The 16,787-nt window shown below is 31.2% G+C and overlaps 1 protein-coding gene across 37 annotated transcripts in view; it reads left to right on the plus strand.

The window, feature by feature from the left end:
* shi (dynamin-1 shibire) overlaps positions 1-16,509 on the plus strand; it is a 33,846-nt gene extending 17,337 nt beyond the window's left edge. For 7 of the 37 annotated variants that reach the window (XM_073978658.1, XM_073978659.1, XM_073978663.1 and 4 more), the window contains 7 exons: positions 2,777-2,788; positions 4,347-4,550; positions 4,627-4,720; positions 4,786-4,922; positions 6,638-6,780; positions 8,851-8,997; positions 15,729-16,509. In XM_073978658.1, the coding sequence (XP_073834759.1) occupies positions 2,777-2,788; positions 4,347-4,550; positions 4,627-4,720; positions 4,786-4,922; positions 6,638-6,780; positions 8,851-8,997; positions 15,729-15,810 (819 nt within the window). In that variant the 3' untranslated portion in view covers positions 15,811-16,509. Of the gene's footprint in view, positions 1-2,776; positions 2,789-4,346; positions 4,551-4,626; positions 4,721-4,785; positions 4,923-6,637; positions 6,781-7,511; positions 12,917-15,728 lie in introns of those variants that run through there. The other 30 variants (XM_073978668.1, XM_073978669.1, XM_073978671.1 and 27 more) reach the window with 13 other exon arrangements.
* The last annotated feature ends 278 nt before the right edge of the window (positions 16,510-16,787 follow it).

A 16,787-nucleotide genomic window follows, 5' to 3' on the forward strand; every position in this document is an offset into this window, starting at 1 on the left:
ACAATTTCTATAGAACATTCTAACTCTAAAAAAAATTATTTCATGTTTCAATATATTCTAATATTAGGAATTTATCTACACAGTTTCTTCTTGTTCTTGTCTACAGGTTTTCTGCGGAGGTTAAAACAAGATTCGTATTAGTTCCAGAAATTTGTTTTCAAAAGTGAATGTTTAACCATGTCTAGCTAGATGAGGCCATAAAATTCAAACTCGATCTGACAAAACAAAATCCAAATAGTGTTTTTTTTCGATTGGGTCTCTACTTTCATAAAATGCTCGGCAGAAGTTGTTTGCACACGATTACTTCAAAAATCTAACTAACACAAAAGCACGAACAATTTGCCATAAGTTGGCAAGTTCATATATAAATATATTTACCACAAACATCCCTAGTGGGTCATAGGGCAAGTATTGATAAAAAAATAATGAAAACTGTAAAAGTTTTCAATATGTATAGGTTTTAGGTGCGATTAACGAGCGCATATCATATTATATAACACATGTCCTTCACTCGGACACCTGGTCTATTTTGTTCATTCATATTTTCCCCAGACTCAACAACTCCGCATTATATCGCCAAGAGAGTTAAATGGTTACACCGATATAAGGGTCCACGCAACATAATCTGTCTATAACATTTTCGCCCATTACATTTTTTAACATTGAATATGTATATGTAGCTTCCACATTTATTGATAATGTTTCTCTATTCATCTTCCTTCATAATTTCTTTTTTCAAATCCCACAAAAATAAGAAGGAAGATGAATTGGGAAACAGTATTAAGAAATCTGGAAGCTATATATATATTCAATGTTATGAATGTAATGGGTGGACAATAGGGCGGGGCGATTTGTATGGAAGAAAAAACCTTAATGGGCCCTTCGCGATTCTGATTCCTGGGATTGAACTAAGCAAAAAAGTCCACTAGACCATAGGTCAACTTTTGTAGCACAGTGCCATTTATCGACATTTTCCGAAAATGTTGCACCTTCTCAAGGCCAAAACTGCCTGAAGGAGGGTTCCAATGCTTTTGCGATGTATTAGGGAGTTCTTAATCACTGTCTTGGCTACAATTTTTGTTTTTGTATTGGACCGAAAATCTCAATGGTTTGGCCGTTATATGCTAAAATGTCCAAAAAACGTGGATAAAAAATTTAAAGTTAAAATCGGGAGGCTCGATTTTCGCGGTAGACCTATGGTCTAGTGGACGTTTTTGCTCAGTTCAATCCCAGGAATCAGAAACGCAAAGGGCTCATTAAGGTTTTCAAATCGCCCCGGCCTAGTGGACAAGTTATAGACAGATTACGTTGCATGGACCCTTATATCGGTGTAACCATTTAACTCTCTTGGTGATATAATGTGAAATTGTTGAGTCTGTGGAGAGAAGGAAGGAGAAAGGCAAAGTGGCTATAAGTGACAGTTTTTTCAGATCAGATCAGTTTCGGTCTTCCCTAACGTTTTGCAGATACATGAGAGACGAATTTTCAAGTCTTCCAGTCTATAATGTCTATGCCGCCAGCATAAGGCAAAAAGGAGATTTCCACATTTTAACAATGTATCGTGCTCAAAAGCTGAGGATTTTTCAATTCAAAAATATTTTGTAATTTCGGAACTCTCGTAGCAACCTTGTAATTAATGGGCCTTATTCCTACCTCTCACAGTAAGAATGCACGGAAGACTTGTGCATGATGTCTCTAAGGATTTTATGGTAATTGAGGGATGGGTTTTGTTCTGTATTGATCCATGTGTTAGGCCGAATATTTGCTGATGAGGCTTAATTGATTTTTCCACTTACCGTTTAGTATGACATTAATTAACCACATAAACTTGTTATTGTAAAAAAACCTCTGGACTGTGGTTCATATTCAAATTGGAGGTAGTTGAGGTTTAGGTTTAAGTTAACGTGGAAGAGTGAAAATACCATTGAGTAGATTTGGGTATATTAATGAGATATTAAGGAATAGTGTTTTAAAGAGAAAGTCTGCCTTGGTTGCGAAATTTCCCCATAATTGTCGATAGTTACGTTAAATCACACCAATTGGACACTGAAATGAAACGAAACATAATGCGTATTTAATGAGTATAGACAATGTCATCTTTTGAACAACAAATCAGAATGTCCTAGGTTACATTCAGCTAATACTTGTGGCCTGTTTCAGTAAGACGATTCATTTGTTCGTTCGTTCGAACTACTACCAAACTCCTGTTGTTGTAGAAAATGTTTGTTTGATTTAAAGCAAAAATGAGTCAAATCGTCTTGCTGAAACATCATTATATTTATTTGCAGAAAATGTGAGTTTTTACAAGATTTGTTACTAACGTTTTTACAAGATATGCAATATCTTTCTTTTAAATAGATAATGAGATGATGATCCCAAGTTTTATGTGTTACTCTATTCTAGGATTTAGTTTATTAACTTTTGATTTGCCCCATTTTCATGTTCCGATATATGAATTGAAGAAATTTATTCCAATAGAGTTAATAACTCTGTAATCTGTCACACAACCTTACATCAAATTTCGAATATCTAACATCAATTTCTAATATTGCCACATAGATGTTTCGTCTCAATAGACACTATATAATCTCTAATTTGTTACTAAATTTAGTGGTAGTATACCTGTTTTTGTTATAGTTTTAATATAAGTGATTTTTAAAAATAAATTAACCATTATTTTTCCATATATACTTTCTTGCTTCTATTATGTCAACATTATTCGGACAAAAAATGCGTGCATATGTGTGTGTTTGTAATTTCTATAACTACCCTACAGGAAGGACGAGAGGTTTGTTCAATTTAATTTTTTTCTCATTTTTTCTCCACAATATATGCATCTTCATCCAAGAGATCACATAATGAATAGTAGATTTGATACCTGGTGAAAGAAACATTTATTTAAATGGAAAAATATACTGATAAAAAATTCAGTCGTATTGGCATTCTTAATGGACATTGAATTGGTCTTAGTTGTTGTTGAGTGTATCTCTTCTCATTTTGACTTCACATTTGATTTCAATCTTTGGTTACTAGTACCATTTCCGTTTCCCCATCACCAACTTATTTTTAGCCAAACAATTCTTTAATATATTTTTGTTTCTTTTTATTTCATCACGTATAAAAAAAAATAAAAAATACGAACAAACAAAAATCTCAAAACCCAAACTATAAACAATGATATATGAAATGCGTAACAGGAGAAAGTATGTGAATTTTCTTTTGAATTCTAAGTTTGTGATTTCGTTTGGTTTAAGTTGTTTTTTTTTTTGTTTGTGTTGTTTTACTTTACTTTGTTAACAACATTTACCCTAATGAATCGCTCTAACACACGACCCACCAACCAACCAATAAATAGTTGACCAGCATTTGCTTTTTTCTTGTTTTATTTCTGATTGGTTTGTGTTCTCCTTTTTTGTTGATGTTCCTTTGTTAAACTAAATGGTGTGTTTTTATGATTTGGCTCACATTTTCTATGTTAAAAAATATATAAATTATTTATTTTAATGCTACTATCTGGGTGTATTTTAAAATTAGTCCATACAAAACTTTCTTTGTACATACATGACAGCAATTAATCAATATTTAAACAATTTCAAATGTAATAACAATTTTTGTTTTCTTGGTAAGCTTCAAAGTCAGGTTTGTGGTTAAGATTTCATTAAATCTGGAACAAATAATTATTGTAGCAGATATACTGTGTTATAAAATTTTTCTTATACAAACAACGTGAATAAAAACATAAATGTAACCAGAAATCGAAAGCTCACACTGCCACAATCTAATGCTAGATTTCGTACAACACTAATATACCTTGCTTATGAACTGATGATACCATTCAGTAAAGGAAAATCTTCCATGTTAAAAAAAATAGTTATGAATACTGCACCAATTTTTTAAGATCTCTTAAACTTTTTTACACATTCAATTGAGCACAGGCTTGTTATAAAGCCAATCAACTTTTGTTTCCATCTTGTACAAAACTGACTTTAAGGCTTTTACTCTTTCTTTTTCCAAAGAAGTATTACATTTCCTTATGTAAATTAAAAAAAAAAAAAAAAAAAAAAAAAAAAACTAACTAACCAAACTAAAGTTCTCTATTAACGATTACTAATCAAATTTTAATATACCTCTGTGCGCTCTACCAACTCTATCTATCTAACCGCAACTCGAAACAATAAATTCAACAATTTCTTTTTATATTTTGAATTGTAAAAAATAACTCGTTTTTTATTGATAATTTTGGTTAATGCAATTAAAGTTGTATTTTTTTTTTTGTTAAATGAATAGATATTTAATTTCGATTGTGTTATTTATGGAATTTTGTTTTTATTATCCACTTTGCGCAGCAGACCAGTGTTGAGACCTCCACAGATCCTCAACTGGAACGTCAAGTAGAAACTATACGCAATTTAGTGGATTCCTATATGAAAATTGTCACAAAGACAACACGTGACATGGTACCCAAGGCCATTATGATGATGATTATCAATAATACCAAGGATTTCATTAATGGTGAATTGTTGGCTCATCTATATGCCTCCGGTGATCAAGTAAGTGTGATCGGCTATGGAGATATTATTGTATGTTGTTATTAAATAAAATATATGTTTGGTTTAATTTTACTAGGCCCAAATGATGGAAGAATCAGCCGAAGCAGCTAGCAAACGTGAAGAAATGCTACGCATGTATCATGCTTGCAAGGATGCTTTGAGAATTATTGGTAAGCAGTTTAAATGTTAGGCTAATTCTTTTCCAACAAATCACAAAAAATCTAAACGTTTTTAGGTGATGTTTCTATGGCCACTGTATCGGCTCCATTGCCACCACCTGTTAAAAACGATTGGTTGCCCAGTGGTTTGGATAATCCACGTTTGTCACCACCAAGTCCCGGTGGTCCACGTAAACCTGCACCATCAGCCCAGGTAAGATTGAAAAATCATTTAGACTAAGGAAAACAAATGTCGATCTTTGAAAAGATGTCCAAAAAAGGTTTCGGCTAACCGACATTTTAATCTTTTCAAAAACCGGTCAGCCATCTTTATATATTTTTTGTTGAGCTTATTAACCCATTTCGTACTTGGTGTTTGATTTTTCGAACTGTAAAATCACTTTTTTTAAAGATATACATTTATGGATGATAAGGGTAAAAAGTTTTAGTATATATTAAGTCTTATCTGTCAGCAAATAAAAAAATCTTCCCTTGTAAACTCCCTTGGATGGTAGGGGTACATTTATGAAACCTATATTTTTGGATACTTTTTAAATTAATTTTAATAAATTGTCACAAAATATAAAGAACATGATTTACATGTGTAAGCGCGACTTTACATATGTGCAAAGTTGATTGTTCGAAATTTCGAACACTGGTTCTTATCCTATATGTCAGTGGCTAAACGTGTCAAAACGTGGAAATGTACTGACAAATTAGGGGGGGGGGGAAGTTATTATAGACACCCCCTCCCCCATAAAAGACTAAATAATAAATTTCAGCCAATTCTGTAGGATAGATAATACGTCTAAAATCCTGAAAAAAACCCTAAAATCGGGAGGTACCGTTTTACCGAGGCTATGTAAAACATGGACCAGTGCTGACGAATTTCTGGAGGAAAGTTTAATAGCCCCAAAGAAGACTAACTATGTATTAACACGTTGGCGGACGTAAAAAACTCAGAGAGGTGCAAAAAATGACACCCAATTTTTTTCGAAATTAGTTTTTTTTTTGCAAATTAATTGTTAATATTATTATAATTTTTTATTTATTGTATTATGTATATTGATGGAATTAGTTGTATTATGTACATTAATCACAAAAACGTACGATTGTATACAAGTAAATGACTAAAACCTGACTTTGCATATGAATGCTATAGCATTCACGTCATCCAACGTCACCAAGAAAATGAATGCCATAGCATTCACGGCCGCGAACGTGTTAAATTACAAAAATTTCTGTAGGATACTGCAGCTAAATACCTGAAAAACCCCGAAAAGCGGTCGGTACCGTTCTATGAGTGGTAATCCAAAACGTGGACCAGTACTGACACATTTCCGGGGAAAACTTTTGTAGGCAGTTTTTTTTATTTTATTTTTTTTTTTTTTTTTGACAAAAACGGTTAATTTATTTTCGATAAAATCGTAATTGTGACTTTCACTGTTCACAATTCTTTTTTGAAAGGACTTTTTAAAGTTCTGTTTCGCTTAATGACAAGATTATTAGAAATCTTAAAACACCCTCAAAAATATACAAAGATAGGCCTATACGTTTCCGTTTAACCAACACAAATAATCGGTTTTTTTGGTTAACTGAAAATGGCGGTTTCGGTGAAATCCGGTTTCGGATATTAAAGAAAAATCGGAAACACGGTTTCGGTTTTGAATATCATAGGAACTAGGAATATTCATCTATTCGCACAGATAAGCTAGCGATAGCGAGTATATGCTATCAGTATATAAGTCGCTCATATACCTCATGGTTCGTAGAGATGCGATTTTCTCATTAGTTAACACACAAACTCACTCTCCTCTAACAAATAAGCTTGTTGTGTATCCAAAGCCCATGCCGTGTCATGTTTTCTTTAATGAAAAATGCCTTCTTTATAAGATTTTTTAACACGCCTTTTTACTTTAAATGTTTTAGCCTGCAGCTGGAGGTCGCGGACCACCACCACCACCTGCTTCTGGCCGACCTGCGCCAGCTATTCCAAATCGCCCTGGCGGCGGTGCTCCACCATTGCCTGGTGGCCGCCCAGGCGGTGCTCTTCCACCACCACTATTACCATCGTAAGTAGAATTTTCTTGTTATATATTATTTGTTAAACGTTGTTTTACCTTTTTTGTTTTTTGGTTAAGGGTTTGTTTTTTTTAATTTATTTATTTACTAAAATCTATAATTAACAATTAACTTTATTTTTATCGTTGGTTGGGACCTCTTTTTATTAGAAACTTTAATTGGAAGTGAAAAAGCACACTTTTTTATACACTTGCAAAGATGTTGTTGGTATTGGAAAGGTAGCTCTTAAGGGTAGTGAAAATATTAAAAAATTTCTCAAGCAGCTTGTAATTGAAAGCCTTCTCAGCTATAGTGTTCGGTATCTCAATTTTATGTTTGGCAACTTGTAATTCCATTGATAAAAAAGTACATATGTCTTCAATGGTTAATTCTTTTTATATTAAGAAATAATGTTGTGTATATTTTCGCATTTTCCTTAAGGGCGGGCACATTCTTTCTTCCTCTGCCAAAACATCAAAAGTGAATATTTTTAATTTTTTTTTTTTAATTTTGATCACAAATTTGTTTTTCAATTTGCAAAGAATAATGTGACGATATCAATAACATTAATCTCACGTTCATATCGTGTTGTCTTCTATTTTGTACCTGTTTTTTCTACAAATGTTCTTCTTTTTTGCTTTTCCACCTGCTCTCTACTTCCTGTAATATGAAATACCAAAAATATTGTTGCTGCCTTGTATATACACAATAATTACTGCCAAAAATCAATCAAAACAAACAGACGTCGTTAAATACTGATCTCTACTGCTAACCAAAAAAGCAAAACTAACATGCTACAGACAACGCTAAGTAACCAACAACAACTATTATAAGAACAAGAATAGCAAAATAAAAATTACGCATTAAATAGAAAATATTTTGAGCAGCATTATTAGCCACTGGTCAGAGGATGTTAAACGAGTTCGCCCCCTTTTACTCCATAATATACATACAGTACATATGTATGTATTTTGACCATGTTCCAAGTGAATTGATTTAACATTAACCCTCCCTCTCTCCACTAATTAAAATAAATTTAATATATCAACCACAACAAGTATAAGTTTATTGTAAACAAAAGAAGAATATTAAAACCATTATAATATATATCTTAGCAAAAAAGTTGAAATAAAATAAATAATTATATGTTGTTATATTGAAAACAAGAAAAAAAAGGAAAATTCTTAAAAGATTGTAAGAGTTTTTTGATCAATGTTCTTGACGGACAAAAATGGTAATATTTAATCGTATTTCTTATCCCTAAATTAGAAAATAAAATGCTACTTAATTTAGTTTTTAGTTCTTGTACAAATGTGAAATCATATCTAATTGAAACATTGCCTTATCATTTCGAATTTAGAATTTTTCTTTCATTTTTTTTGTGTTTTGCGTGCGTTAAAATTTTGTTCCTTTCTTTTCAAGAAAGAAGTTTTTTTTTTTTAACAAAAGGGGTTTCAAACCAAACGATATGTTTCTTTGTATGTTATAACGATAAACATGTTTTTAACCTATCCTGCATATTCGTATTGTTAATATTGCACATAAAAGAAGATGGCTAAATGAAAAATAAGTGGCTTTAAGACAGCATGTTTTTGGCGTTTATAAATACAAAGGCATTATTCTAATAAAATAGTCTCTCACTGGCTTTATTAGTGTTGGACGGTTTCTTTCCAGTTCTAATATAACCAGCGTGTTTCACTCTTCCCATTACAATAACCTTTCTATTTATATATAGGAGAAAAACTATGACTAAGACTGCGTTTATATAAAGCAGATTTAAATAAAACGTTTCATTCCATGTATATATTGAGTGAAATTAACTCCACTTGATGTAAACAAAGACGTAAATATATTTATTTTCATACGAAAGACAATATTTATTTGAAATACAGACCACTTCTCTCTTAGTTTTCCCTCTATATGTTGCTGCCACTTATTTTGACACAATCTAGCCATCATTTTGTGTAAGTGTGTTTATTAACGTTTTTAAATGTCCACATTTTGCTTGTGTCTATTTTCAAATAACCGTTTTAAAATCAAACTAAAACGAAACTAAAATCTCCACGAAATAAATAAAACAGACGTGTTACCGGAGCCGTTGGCGGTGCCATAACCCAGCAGACTGGTGCTAATCGTTATATTCCCGAAAGTATGCGTGGTCAAGTAAATCAGGCCGTCGGCCAAGCTGCTATGAATGAATTGTCGAATGTTTTCGCCCAACGTTTCAAGTAAAGAGTTTTTTCTCTTCTTTATTGTTTAAATTGTTATTCTAGAATATTAGATTTAATCGCAAAAATAAGGACAAATGAAGAAAATTGTTGTTAATTCTCTATACCATAAATTTACACGCATCAAACAATTTAAAACAAATCTCGAACTAACTCAGCTTTCCAAATTACATGTTGCTGCAAAGGAGAGATTGAGATGAAATCACCCAAAAATGTCTACCTAACCTATAATGCTTGTGTTTATAACTAACTACAAAAGTTATGCAAAACAAAATGTACAATCCTGTCCTGTGAATTCCCCTAAAAACAATTTAAATATAAACATAAGTGTTTGTAAAAATAACTGTCTGAAAAACATGTCTTTTGTCATGATGATACCTCTTTTTAACTCTTGTTCTTCTTTAACACATTTTCTTCAGTGTTTTAAAATCTGCTTTTGTATAAATAATTTAACGCCTCAAAGCATTCCATGTTAAGTTTTCATTATTCATTCATTTTTTCCTCATTTTCATTTTCCAAGTTTTCCATCAATTTATTACCTTAGTTTTGTAATTAGGTAGGTATGTATAATTTGTACATGAAAACACATTTGCCAACTATATTAAGTACTCCCTTCATCCTGTTTCTGCTTACACAAAACAAAATACAAAGAGAAATAAAAGTGTTATCTGGAGAAGCGGAAGATAACAGATGGTTTCTTCAGCCCTCAATAAAATTAGTTGACACGGCCTAAATCTTTTTATTGCTCCAGAAGAAGAATGTTTGCCCAAAACTTGGCTTTGGTCAAGTACAAAATAACATGATGGCTATATTTGTCTAATGACTGTACCTGCGAGTCTAGATGATTGTTTTAAGAACATTCCTCCGTTACCAGATGTTTTTTTTTAAAGGGGTTATGTAAGTTGCTACGACAAATTCCAATAGGTCTAGCCTTGAACATGTAAGATCACAAATACTGAAATTCGCCAAGTTGTCATGTGATGTAATCAATTACATTACAAATTGAAGAAATTTGTTATCAATTAAGTAATTTCCATTTTGGTTTGTCAGAAAAATGCCCATAAAATTTGTGGGAATTTAAATCACAAAATCGGCAATACTTTGTGCAAATGACAGGTATCCTGGCCACAGCTCTTTGGTAATAGGTCTATATATAATAGGTCTATACATAATATAGAAGCTAGCGCAGGATCGGAAAAATATGGCCTGAGTGTATTTGCTTATTCTGTTAGAACTACTATAAATAAATATTCAACAGATATCTGTATTATTGTACAGTTTATTTTATTTTGTGGATTATTAACTAAAAACGCAAAAAAAGAATGGAAGACCAAGTTTTCTTTAGAAATTCAGTTATAGTTTTTTGAGGGGGTTTTCAGACTTAAACCACTATAAATTAGCCATTTGTTAACCGATTTAAACAAATAATAACTTGTTCTAAAGATATTAGTCACCCCTTTAAAAGGAAGATGGATCACTAGAAATCCGTTGTGAAAAAAGGAAGATATGTCCGTTTAAATTTGAAAATGTAAGAAACCCAGATTTTCACTACTTTTACCGTTTTAAAAAAATAAAACGAAGTGACCCCAACAAACTAAAGGCATTGTCGTTGTCCATGGAACCCAACACGATATAATTTTGCATCAAAACACTTGAATATTTTTCTGGTCAACTTTTGTAGCACAGTGTCATTTATCGACATTTTTCGAAAAGTTTGCCCTTTCTCAAGGCCAAAACTGCCTGAAGAAGCATTTCAATGCTTTCGCGATGTATTAGAGAGTTCTTAATTATTGTCTTGGCTACAATTTTTGTTTGTGTTGGATCGAAAATCTCAATGGTTTGGCTGTTATATGCCAAAATATCCAAAAAACGTCAATAAAAAACTTAAAAGTCAAAATCGGGAGGCTCGATTTTCACGGTAGATATATGGTCCAGTGGACTATTTTGCTCAGTTCAATCCCAGGAATCAGAAACGCGAAGGGCTCATTAAGGTTTTCAAATCGCCCCGGCCTAATACACACATATCGCTGTCTTACTTTCTCAACCACGTACATATCTTAAGAAATAAAATTTTTCAGGGGACATACAAAACTCTTAATTTTTAGATCCATCGGTAGTTGGGTAAAAGTTTTAAGGCAATTATTAGAAAATTGAGTAAATCTAATTCCCTAATAATTGAATTTAAACTTTTACCCAAATCCCGATGTATAATTAAATGATAGGTTTTTATCACTTTTGAAAAATTTTATTTTTTAAGATTCGAGGTTGATGATTTGAAAGAATAAGGGAAACGAAAGAAAAAAATGTCCTTGTAGTTGCTAAATGTTAAATTTCCTCAGTAATGTTTCGCAACATCAAATTCAGTAACTTTTTGTGATAATTATTACAAAATATCGAATACGCGGACACACTTACTACATTTTTAGTCAAGTGAGCTTTTGAGTGCAATAACCTCCGAGATGGTTAACAAAGTAAAAAGACGCAATATTACCTTTCTTATTGGGTTTCGACGATTATTTAAACTTCAGGATACTTTGCTAGATAATTGTAGTCTGGGTTTCGATGGGATTTTGTACGGCCCGTAGTTATGTCTATTTTATTTGCTCTCTAGTTAAACAAAAATTTCTCTTGACACAGTTCTCTTTTATTTCCCCCCAAAGACGACAGACACAATTTCTTTATTTTTTGTTAAAAAATAATAAAATGTATTAATGGAAGAAATAAATAAAATTTTAGGGAAATTTAACGAAACATTATTATGAATTAAATCATATTCAAGAAAATATATACACATATTATAAATTAAGACACACATAATCGAATATTGGAGAATATTAAAAATAAATACCGTTTCATTGTTGCTAATGTGTTTTTGTGTAGTTTTTAACAATTACTCGAATAAAAAAATATAATGTTTTCAAACATACATACTCTCTCGTATTTATAACATTTCAACATACATAAGTTTTCCTTTAACAATGAAAGAGTACTAATCTTTGTAAGTATAGTAGAGTTACATATGCAAGAATTAATTATTTTTTTTTGATTTTGAATTATTTTTTCATTTCTAAAGACCATCTTTTGATCCACGGTCATCATTTGATGCTTCTTGGCCATGACACATACGTGTCAGAATGATGTGGACTTATTTCCTTAGAGTAGTTTCGTTTATCTTTTATATATTTTTTTCTTCCTTTGACTTTTAAAATAATTATATACAAAATGCTAGAGACAACATGTTATTTGCTGTTATTGTAATTGTTTATATTTATAATAAATGTATTATTGTGCATTATTGAATGTATTGCCGGTAGTTAAGCAGAACAGGTATTATGTAAAGTTTTATTACACAAAACTCAGCTTACAACAACAGAAAAGAACATTCCTTGTATAGAGAAATGGAAAAAGTCTTTCTTTTCTCCCATAACGTCTGTATACAATTCCATGGAGGTTAACCAAAATACATTTGATTTTACAATAACTTTCTTTAAATATATCTTTAACCAAGGACACCTACATGGAATTTATCCAAAACAATGCCTTTCTCTCCCAATACCAAATATACAAACAAACAAGATGTTAATTACTAACCTAGTTAAACTATTTGAGTTTATTCATAGTGAATGCAAATAAGAAAAAAAAAAACAAATGAGAAACGAAAATATTTGAATATATATAGAAATATAAAAATTATAATTTATTATGATTATATGGTGTTATATAGTTTATAAAAAAACAAGTAAGGGAAACTTTGGAAAAACCAACAACAAATGACATGCCTTTAAGAACAATGATGAACTCAAGCAATAGCATGTTGTTATCAATTAATATTCCTTACATAATATGGATTCTATTTCTTCACATCCATATGCTATATCTTTCCACCAAAAAAAAAAAAAAAACAAAAACAAAAAACAAAGTAACAAAATTCACTATTATACTATACATAAATATACATATATAAAGTAATAATAATTATAAATATACATATAATTGCATTAACAACAACAAACAAACAAAAACATCCCAGCAAAAATATAGTAAAATTACAAAAAATGAATAACTATATGATTATGGTGAATTAATAAAATAAAAAATTACTAATGTTAAATAAAATATATGTACTTACTGGTTTTTTAATCATTTTTCGCATTTTAAAAGAGAACAGAACGGATCAGTGGAACTTTAAGGAATAAAAACTATCCCCATGAAACAATAATCATCAATTTCCATTAAAAAAAAAAACGCAACATTGATAGCATTCTCATAGTGTTAAAGATTGGCTGACCTCCGTATTGTGTATTGCTTTGCAAATGACAAATAATATACAATGTATTCTGTTTCTTATCGTCGATGAACTTAACAACTACGAAGCTACGCGGTATTCACTCATGGTGGTAGACACTCTTGTTTACCAGGGTTTTTTTTACAACGAAGTGTGAATATCGTAAACAAATCAAATAATTTTAACGTCGTCGTAAGTCTAGCTTTTAGTTCAGTTTTATTACACTTTTTTCATAAAAATTGTATTTTTTCTTGGCATCCATCTTTTATTATTCTTTTTATTTTTCCCATTTTTCTACCTAAAAATAAAACTCCGACATAAAATAAAACTCACAACAAAGTGACGGCACAACAATCAGCTGTTCTACGCCCTTGTAAAAGTACATTGGAATGTTTACAATACATTTAGGTCCAGTAAATAAACAACCCTGTGGTAAATTAAACTTTCATTTATTTTGTTGTTGTGGTATTGTAAACAGTTGTAGATCTACAATATTAACAAGATGTACAAGATCTACAATGCCACTTTACCAACATGAGTAATACCGCTACTTTGTTTTCTGATGCATTCACATGTCACGGTGAGCCTTAACTAATTTTAAATGGAAGGTGCTTACACCTCGGAAGTTTTTGCTGATTCTGAAACTACAATGCTCATAGATGAGAAATATCATGAAACAAAAAAATCGCCGGAGGGATTTTAAAATAAATCGCGATTTAAGTTCACATTTTTAGGGGTTCTTTAAGTTTTCTCGATTTTGCTTGGAAACCGCGAGTTCTATGTAAATGGCACTAAAGCAAATGTTGTAGCAGAGAAAATTCTCCACAAGATTGGCCTTTATGATATTTTCGTATATTTTACCGTTTTTAAGATATGGAAGTTCAAATTGGGACAATTCAAATTGGGACAAGTCTCCTTATAAAACAATGTTATGACTGCAATTTCCCATCTTAAACGTATATATCTCAAAAATGGTACAACCTAAGAAAAAATAAAGCAGCCAATCTTGTAGAGAATTGTCACAGTTACAAAGTTATCTTTAGTCCCATTTTGACATGACTTGCGGTTTTCAAGCAAAATCTTGAAGACTTAAGATAAAAACCTAAAAATTTGAACTGAACCTCTATATCTCAAAAATTGTAAAACCTACGAAAGAACCTAAAGGTCAGTTTTGTAGAGAATTTTCACAGCTATAACAATTTCTTTAGACTCATTTCGATACGACTTGCGGTTGCCAAGCAAAATCGTGAAAACCAAAAAAAAAACCCCTAAAATTGTGAATTTTGATCGCGATTTTTTTAAAAATCCCTCCTGCGATTTTGTCTCTTTTTTTATTTTTCTCATCTATGAACATTGCTGTTTCAGAATCCGCAAAAACATCCCATGTGTAAGCCGTTTTCATTAAAAGTTAGTTAAGGGACACTGTGCATGATATTGTTTTATAAGGGGGCGATACAGTCAGTGCATTGTCCCAATTTGAACTTCCATATCTTAAAAACGGTAAAATATACGAAAATATCATAAAGGCCAATCTTGTGGAGAATTTTCTCTGCTACAACATTTGCTTTAGTGCCATTTACATAGAACTCGCGGTTTCCAAGCAAAATCGTGAAAACCTAAAGAACCCCTAAAAATGTGAACTTAAATCGCGATTTATTTTAAAATCCCGCCGGCGATTTTTTTTTGTTTCATGATATTTCTCATCTATGAGCATTGTAGTTTCAGAATCAGCAAAAACTTCCGAGGTGTTAGCACCTTCCATTTAAAATTAGTTAAGGCTCACCGTGATGTGCATTGTTGTGTACAATGCATGAGTATGCAAATGAAATATCTTTGGATTTGTTAAGTACAACGGGGTTATGAAATACGATACTTAAGACATTTTCGGGCAATTTACAAAGCAACTGACGTTTCGGAACTCAGCCGATATATGCACATAATTACTTTGGTCTTGTGAGAATTTTCTTATTATTAAATATAAAAAAACGTGAAAAATGTAATATTTGAATAGAAAGGATAAAATTAGAGGTTGTAGATACAACTAACTTTTACAAAACGGACGACAAACTGATTTTTTCGCATTTCTTCACATTCCACATCTAGCTAACAATGAATGGTCTATGGTAAATTGTAATGCTTTTCAAATTTTTTTACTCATCTCTCTCCTGTGAACATATCTGCTTTATTTATTGCTTTCTTTAACAACTTTATATTCTTACTCCCTTTTCCTACATCCTCTAATGGTTATGGTAATGCACTATACACAAATCTTAGCTTCTCTCAAAAAATTAAACAATAGGTGAGTGGTGTTGGTGTTTTCAAACATTTGTAAAATTGTACACATATAGTAATTTATCATTAATTATAAAAAATACATAAATGCTTCTGGATTAACTTAATTGATATTTTTTTCCTTTTCCAAACTTTCACACAAATCCAACAACAGCCGACCTGTGCCTAATGCACCACCCAAACTACCCGAACGACCCTCATACTATGGTAATACAACGAATGGACGCCCCTTCTAAGAAGTTGTCGTTATGTATAAATTCAAAACCAATCATCCGTTAATAAGTGGTTTGAGTTTGCCTCCGGAAAGTATATATACAAATTTTATGTAGGAATAATAAAAATAATATTGTGAACCGAACGACCTTTCCAAACTAAGAAATACGCTTGCAAGGCGCTTTAATGCAACAAAAAAAACATACATATAAATAGAATTAAACATACTATACAAATATAAACTAAATATTAAATTAATAATATTAAAAAATCCGATATACATATTTATAATTATAAATAAAAAAACAAACTATTTGTAAGGCCGTCTTTATTGTAAAGTAATGTTAAACCCACACACAAACACTCACACACAATTAAATATAATTACGTCTTTTATAGCAACAAGAAAATTTCAATTTATTTACAGAGGAAACAAATAAACACAAACACACAAAATGCTATTATATATAGAATTTAACTTATAAACAAACTCAGTATGTAAAGATCAAATCTTTTTGTTTTTTTTTTTGGAAATTTATATTTGTTTTTATATTTTAAAAAGTCCCACCCATCCATCCCTCTTCATTTTCTTCTTCGCCTAAATTATTGTAATTGTACATAAGTAAAAGTAAAGGTTTTTCTTACAAAATAAACAAATAAAAACAATACCGTAAATAAGAAAAAATAATAAAATGAAACTAATTGTAAAATAAAAAAAAAAACAATTGTTTTATTTCTACTTCAAGCGATCGTAGGAAACTCTGTGGGTCATAAGCGCGCTTTACAAAAGAAAATAAAACAGAAAGAAAACAAAAGAAAATATTCGGCAAAAAATCCACTAAAAAATAATCAAATCGTGTGTTACTATCAAGTGCGAATCCAATCATATAGAAAAAATATACCTCAACGTAATATTGACGACATTATGCAAGTGCTGCTGTAAGGCAGGCCGTTCGGACTGGGCTATATAAAGTACATCCCATATCATTGAGCTAATGGG

Source organism: Musca autumnalis, unplaced genomic scaffold (genome assembly GCF_047663935.1).
Source record: "Musca autumnalis isolate F117 unplaced genomic scaffold, ASM4766393v1 scaffold_3, whole genome shotgun sequence".
Classification (NCBI taxonomy): Eukaryota; Metazoa; Arthropoda; class Insecta; order Diptera; family Muscidae; genus Musca; species Musca autumnalis.